The sequence below is a fragment of the Protomyctophum parallelum genome, assembly GCF_964188405.1.
Source record: "Protomyctophum parallelum genome assembly, chromosome: 15".
Classification (NCBI taxonomy): Eukaryota; Metazoa; Chordata; class Actinopteri; order Myctophiformes; family Myctophidae; genus Protomyctophum; species Protomyctophum parallelum.
This window is the reverse complement of record NC_139710.1, coordinates 41,714,548-41,722,047: the sequence shown is the minus strand read 5'-3', so window position 1 is coordinate 41,722,047 and position 7,500 is coordinate 41,714,548. Positions and strand designations below refer to the sequence as shown.

Sequence of the window (7,500 nt, the reverse complement as noted above, 5' to 3'; positions counted from 1 at the left end):
TCCAGTGTTTAAACTGTGTCATGGTCCAATGTGTTTAAACTGTGTCATGGTCCAGTGTGTTTAAACTGTGTCATGGTCCAGTGTTTAAACTGTGTCATGGTCCAGTGTGTTTAAACTGTGTCATGGTCCAGTGTGTTTAAACTGTGTCATGGTCCAGTGTGTTTAAACTGTTTAAACATCCTGACAGTTTTCTGAAAACGCTATGTTTCTGTCAGTCATTCTTTGATTTAAAAAAAATAGCAGATCTGCTATTTTTCAATAGCTAAAGTATTACATAATGCTAACACCAAAAGGGGTTCCCGTGTGGTCCAGTGTGTTTAAACTGTGTCATGGTCCAGTGTGTTTAAACTGTGTCATGGTCCAGTGTTTAAGCTGTGTCATGGTCCAGTGTGTTTAAACTGTGTCATGGTCCAGTGTTTAAACTGTGTCATGGTCCAGTGTGTTTAAACTGTGTCATGGTCCAGTGTTTAAACTGTGTCATGGTCCAGTGTGTTTAAACTGTGTCATGGTCCAGTGTGTTTAAACTGTGTCATGGTCCAGTGTGTTTAAACTGTGTCATGGTCCAGTGTGTTTAAACTGTGTCATGGTCCAGTGTGTTTAAACTGTGTCATGGTCCAGTGTTTAAGCTGTGTCATGGTCCAGTGTTTAAGCTGTGTCATGGTCCAGTGTTTAAACTGTGTCATGGTCCAATGTTTAAACTGTGTCATGGTCCAATGTTTAAACTGTGTCATGGTCCAGTGTTTAAACTGTGTCATGGTCCAATGTTTAAACTGTGTCATGGTCCAGTGTTTAAACTGTGTCATGGTCCAGTGTTTAAACTGTGTCATGGTCCAGTGTGTTTAAACTGTGTCATGGTCCAGTGTGTTTAAACTGTGTCATGGTCCAGTGTTTAAGCTGTGTCATGGTCCAGTGTTTAAACTGTGTCATGGTCCAGTGTGTTTAAACTGTGTCATGGTCCAGTGTTTAAACTGTGTCATGGTCCAGTGTGTTTAAACTGTGTCATGGTCCAGTGTGTTTAAACTGTGTCATGGTCCAGTGTGTTTAAACTGTGTCATGGTCCAGTGTTTAAACTGTGTCATGGTCCAGTGTTTAAACTGTGTCATGGTCCAGTGTTTAAACTGTGTCATGGTCCAATGTGTTTAAACTGTGTCATGGTCCAATGTGTTTAAACTGTGTCATGGTCCAGTGTGTTTAAACTGTGTCATGGTCCAGTGTGTTTAAACTGTGTCATGGTCCAGTGTTTAAACTGTGTCATGGTCCAGTGTTTAAACTGTGTCATGGTCCAATGTGTTTAAACTGTGTCATGGTCCAGTGTGTTTAAACTGTGTCATGGTCCAGTGTGTTTAAACTGTGTCATGGTCCAGTGTGTTTAAACTGTGTCATGGTCCAGTGTGTTTAAACTGTGTCATGGTCCAGTGTTTAAACTGTGTCATGGTCCAGTGTGTTTAAACTGTGTCATGGTCCAGTGTGTTTAAACTGTGTCATGGTCCAGTGTTTAAGCTGTGTCATGGTCCAGTGTGTTTAAACTGTGTCATGGTCCAGTGTGTTTAAACTGTGTCATGGTCCAGTGTGTTTAAACTGTGTCATGGTCCAGTGTTTAAACTGTGTCATGGTCCAGTGTGTTTAAACTGTGTCATGGTCCAGTGTTTAAGCTGTGTCATGGTCCAGTGTTTAAACTGTGTCATGGTCCAGTGTGTTTAAACTGTGTCATGGTCCAGTGTGTTTAAACTGTGTCATGGTCCAGTGTGTTTAAACTGTGTCATGGTCCAGTGTTTAAACTGTGTCATGGTCCAGTGTTTAAACTGTGTCATGGTCCAGTGTTTAAACTGTGTCATGGTCCAATGTGTTTAAACTGTGTCATGGTCCAATGTGTTTAAACTGTGTCATGGTCCAGTGTGTTTAAACTGTGTCATGGTCCAGTGTTTAAACTGTGTCATGGTCCAGTGTTTAAACTGTGTCATGGTCCAATGTGTTTAAACTGTGTCATGGTCCAGTGTGTTTAAACTGTGTCATGGTCCAGTGTTTAAACTGTGTCATGGTCCAGTGTGTTTAAACTGTGTCATGGTCCAGTGTGTTTAAACTGTGTCATGGTCCAGTGTGTTTAAACTGTTTAAACATCCTGACAGTTTTCTGAAAACGCTATGTTTCTGTCAGTCATTCTTTGATTTAAAAAAAATAGCAGATCTGCTATTTTTCAATAGCTAAAGTATTACATAATGCTAACACCAAAAGGGGTTCCCGCCCATAATTGGTTAAGCTGTGTCATATGGTCATGGTCATGGTGATGTCATGGTGATGTCATGGTGATGTCATGGTCCACTGATTGACTCTCAGGACTCTATGGAGCTGGAATTCAGCCGCAGTGTTGTTTTCGTCGACTAAAACTGAGACGAACATGTTCATCGTTATAATAATAATAATAATAATAATAATGACTACCTTTTTCCACTGACGAAGACTAAATGGAAACTAAATGAAAACTAAGCTATGATGACTAAAACTGAGAATAAATATACTGACAATTTCGTCAACAGATAAAAACTAGACTAAAATGTTAGGAAGGGACTAGTGGACAAGAGATCCACTAGGAAGGGACTAGTGGACAAGAGATCCACTATTAAGTCATTTTACACTTCGTTGCATGCTGAAAATAGCAGATCTTGACAACAAGGCTTGCTATTTTCAACAAGTGTAAAAACAGTCATTACGACGGAATCAAGGCCAAAATACATTGGTTATTAGAAAGTGTTATTATTTAATTTAGACAGTGTTTAGGCTTTAATGACATGTTCGTTCACAACATGCCACTAAACAGAAACACTGCCACTAAAGACTAAAGTTCAAACCTCCCAAAACAAACTGACTTGACTAGTGACCCAGTCAGTCAGTCAGTCAGTCAGTCAGTCAGTCAGTCAGTCAGTCAGTCAGTCAGTCAGTCAGCCAGCCAGCCAGCCCGCCCGCCCGCCCGCCCGCCCGCCCGCCCGCCCGCCCGCCCGCCCGCCCGTCCGTCCGTCCGTCCGTCTGTCTGTCTGTCTGTCTGCCTGCCTGCCTGTCTGCCTGTCTGTCTGACCCTTTCACATAGATGTCAGAGGACTGCTGTCCGGTCAGAAAGTTTCTGTCCTCCAGAATCACTTCCTCTGTGTTCCAAATGATGACCCTCAGCTCATACCTACACGCACGCACGCACACACACACACACACACACACACACACACACACACACACACACACACACACACACACACACACACACACACACACACACACACACACACACACACACACACACACACACACACACACACACACACACACACACACACACACACACGCACGCACACACACACACATCAGAAGAGAGAACAGTCAATGTGTGGATTTGTAAGCAAACATTACGAAGTTTTATTTTTCGTTCTTCTTTCAGATCTTTCTGACCTCAATCACACCCAAAAAAACCCTGATTTTCTCTGTGTGTTCTGAGGCCTTTTGAGCTGCAATGAAAACAAGAAAAACTGTGAAAACAGTGACCTCTGCTGGCGAATCCCATTGACATAATATGGGATTTGCCGGCTGTGACATCACAAACAGCCGAAAACCCACAGACCACAGAAAATCTACTGAATGTTAACAGTTCAGGTTTTTTGGGTGAAATTGAGCTCAGAAAACCTGAAATTTATTAAGAAAAATTACAAAACGTTTATTTTTATTAAATGTCAACAATCTCTTTAAACTATTCAAAAAAGTTTTTCTAATTAGTAACAAAAGTTGTTTACGTGTATGTATGCGTGTGTGTGTGCGGGCGTGTGTGCGTGCGTGCGTGTGTTAACCCTTTAGGCCTGCGGGGGGCGATGACCACCGAGGGTCCGGGAGGAGGAAGTAGATCCATGGGAAACATGTCCACCCACATCTGGACCTGACCCTGTGCACGCACACACACAGACGCCACGCACACGCACACACACACACACACACACACACACACACACACACACACACACACACACACACACACACACACACACACACACACACACACACACACACACACACACACACACACACACGTGGAACGTGGTCACGGAACGATCTACAGTCCAGACTAAAATTGTTATCATATATGTAATTCGGGAGTTTACTGGAGTCTGTTGGAAAGTTTAACGGGAGTCTCCTGTAATATACACATCCGTGTTACATGCTTTTTGCACAGTGACAATGATGGTGATAGGGCGGTTCAGCTCAGTGATTATAGCCGTTTAAGTTCAGTAAACTTGATGGTGATAGGGCGGTTCAGCTCAGTGATTATAGCCGTTTAAGTTCAGTAAACTTGATGGTGATAGGGCGGTTCAGCTCAGTGATTATAAGTTCAGTAAACTTGATGGTGATAGGGCGGTTCAGCTCAGTGATTATAAGTTCAGTAAACTTGATGGTGATAGGGCGGTTCAGCTCAGTGTTTATAAGTTCAGTAAACTTGATGGTGATAGGGCGGTTCAGCTCAGTGTTTATAAGTTCAGTAAACTTGATGGTGATAGGGCGGTTCAGCTCAGTGTTTATAAGTTCAGTAAACTTGATGGTGATAGGGCGGTTCAGCTCAGTGTTTATAAGTTCAGTAAACTTGATGGTGATAGGGCGGTTCAGCTCAGTGATTATAGCTGTTTAAGTTCAGTAAACTTGATGGTGATAGGGCGGTTCAGCTCAGTGATTATAGCTGTTTAAGTTCAGTAAACTTGATGGTGATAGGGCGGTTCAGCTCAGTGATTATAGCCGTATAAGTTCAGTAAACTTGATGGTGATAGGGCGGTTCAGCTCAGTGATTATAGCCGTATAAGTTCAGTAAACTTGCCATAATGTGCTGAAATGTTTCATCAGATCATCAGATCATCAGATCATCAGATCATCAGATCATCCAGTATCGCTGCCACGATTTGGAAACGTCAGGTTTTCATGTTGCACCGCCGTCTCTTTAACTCAGCAGGGCTTAACGAGACACCGCTGTCTCGTTAAGCCCTGCCGAGTTTAACGAGACAGCGGTGTCTCGTTAAGCCCTGCTGAGTTTAACGAGACAGCGGTGTCTCGTTTTAACGTTGATCCATTCCTGGTCTTGCCTTGTGGAACCGGACTCGTCTGGTCCATCCATCCCAGGTCTTCAGGACTCACCTGGTCCATCCCTGGTCTTGCCTTGTGGAACAGGACTCACGTGGTCCATCCCAGGTCTTGCCTTGTGGAACAGGACTCACCTGGTCCATCCCTGGTCTTGCGTTGTGGAACAGGGTTCTGCTCTCGATGTGTTCTGGTACCAGACGACAGCCCTGCAGGATCTCAGACCACCGATGGAGGATCTTCAGGGAGAGATGTTCGTAGGACTCCACCTGCTCCTCGTCTGAAACATAGAGTTTATTATTATTATTATTAATATTAACTCTTTCCAGGCCATGTTTGTTTTCATTATATTCCCCTTCTCCTCCAGGCAATGTGGACATTTGACCAATCTGTCAAAGCCCATATATAATATTATGTGAATATGTCCCAATGTCATGAAATAACTCATATGAAAGTGATAAGTCTCATCTTTCCCCCCAAAAAAGAATTATGTTTGTAGCATGTTCCGTTCTTTAGTTATAGGCAGTTGAATAGGTCATGGTTTCATCAAAATCAGCCCTCTGAAATAATTTGTCTGAGAAAACAGCACTTTTGTGAAAGACACTCTCTCAAGCAGAATACTCACTTGAAACTTTTTTCTTTTTCTATAGTGACTTATCTGATTATTTGTCTTCAAGCAGTTAAAGTTAAAAAAAGTATAAAAAAGTGTTTTTGTTGAATAAATCTTATTTTCACCCCATGAATGAGACTCAAACAGTAACTCCATTTACTCCATCCGGCGGCCCGGTCGCAACGAGATCACCCCCGTCCGAAACTAAATAAAACTAAATAAAATTGCACTTACTAGCCTACTCATTATCCTTTGAACACATTTTCGTTTCGGTCTCATGGGAAGCCAATCACCTTCGTCCCCCGCCGGATGTCCCGCTCCCAGCTGATCCGGTGACCGCGGCGCGGACACTGTTGCATCCTCCGATGCAGACAGTGTATCATCGGACAGTCACAGTACTGCAGATATTGTTGTGCTCGCCCCTGTAGACACGCTGCCCGTTTCTGCCTCGTCCTCGGCTGGGTCCAGCGGGGACTTCCACGGCGGCGACCAACAGGCTGCCCGCTGGCTCGCTCGTAGCCTGGCATGAGCGTCTCGCTGGCTCGTTTGGGGGTCCGGCCAGGTTTTTTTGGGGGGGGGCATTTTAGCCCTGATCGATCGCTGGTGTCTTTGATCTGCTTTTGTCTTGCTATGTGCTGTGGGTCAGTGTGTCCCGACGACTCTGGGTCAGACTGGAGTGGAGTATTGTTACCTTTTTGTGGCTCATGGGAACATTTTTTGGCTCAGCCTGTGTTGTCATGGTGTGATTGAATACTTTAGGGCCTGTCTTTTATCGCAGCGCTACCGAACTTTGTCACAGGGTGGGGGGGTGTGTCTTATAGCCGCTGCAAATATAAAAACAAATCTCGTCCAACCTCGTCCTAGGCGGCATAAAATCAAAAAATAATCTCGTCCGATCTCGCCCTGTGCCCGGAAAGGGTTAAGACTCCACCAGTAACCTGATTGAACCTGATTAACTGTCGCCTGACAGCCCAACCTGTCTTGTCTGGATGATGCTTGTGACCATGATCTATGTATATTGACTATATTGGAGTTTTTATTTAATTTTTTATATATTTTTTAATATATTGTTTTTATTGTTTTGTTGTGCTTTGAATGTTCTTTGGTTGTCTTGATTTGGATTTTGTGTTTTGTTATTGTGTGTGTTTTAGTTTCTTTTTGTATTTGTCAATAAACAGAACATTAAAAAAAAAGAAAAAGACTCCACCTGGTCCTCGTCTGAAACATGGAGAATATTAGTAAATAATAATAATAATTCATTATTGTCTCCACCAGGCCGAAGGCATGGGGGGAGAGTATGTTTTGCACTCCGTCCGTCCGTCCGTGTGTCCGTCCGTGTGTGTGTCCGTGAGCAGCTAATCTCGGCCACCGTTAACCCGGTCGATGCCAAATTTTGCACACACGCTCCCTGGATGCCAACGATGAACCTCTGCCCCAAACTTTCCAGAACGGCCTGTTATAGCGCCACCAGGAGGCCGCTTTGTGCAAAACAAGTTTTTGCACAGTACACCTACAGATTTTGTCCAAACATCGCGCAAATTGGTACACAGTCTCTCTAGAGCCATTCAAGGAAACGGCTCTTTCAGATTTCTCAGACTCCATCCTGATTGGTTAAGATTGGCTTCCAAAGTTCACAGGAGTGCTCAGTTTCAAACAAAATGCTGCAAATCATGAACACATTGCGTGATTTCCGTCAAATTGTGCACGCACATTCCCACTAGGCCGAGGAAGAAATGCCACATGAACAATTTAAACTCAGCCTCAAGGTGGCGCTATAACTGGCCGAAAAGTGT

The 7,500-nt window shown here is 43.7% G+C and overlaps 1 protein-coding gene across 1 annotated transcript in view; it reads right to left on the bottom strand.

Moving 5' to 3' along the window:
- fer1l6 (fer-1 like family member 6) overlaps positions 1-7,500 on the bottom strand; it is a gene marked incomplete at its 3' end in the record, with an annotated part of 58,024 nt that overhangs the window by 11,347 nt on the left and 39,177 nt on the right. Inside the window, exons 31-33 of the mRNA XM_083783502.1 lie at positions 5,235-5,377; positions 3,828-3,919; positions 3,071-3,169 (exon numbers count right to left, since the gene is read on the bottom strand). Of these exons, the coding sequence (XP_083639628.1) occupies positions 3,071-3,169; positions 3,828-3,919; positions 5,235-5,377 (334 nt within the window). The remainder of the gene's footprint in view (positions 1-3,070; positions 3,170-3,827; positions 3,920-5,234; positions 5,378-7,500) is intronic.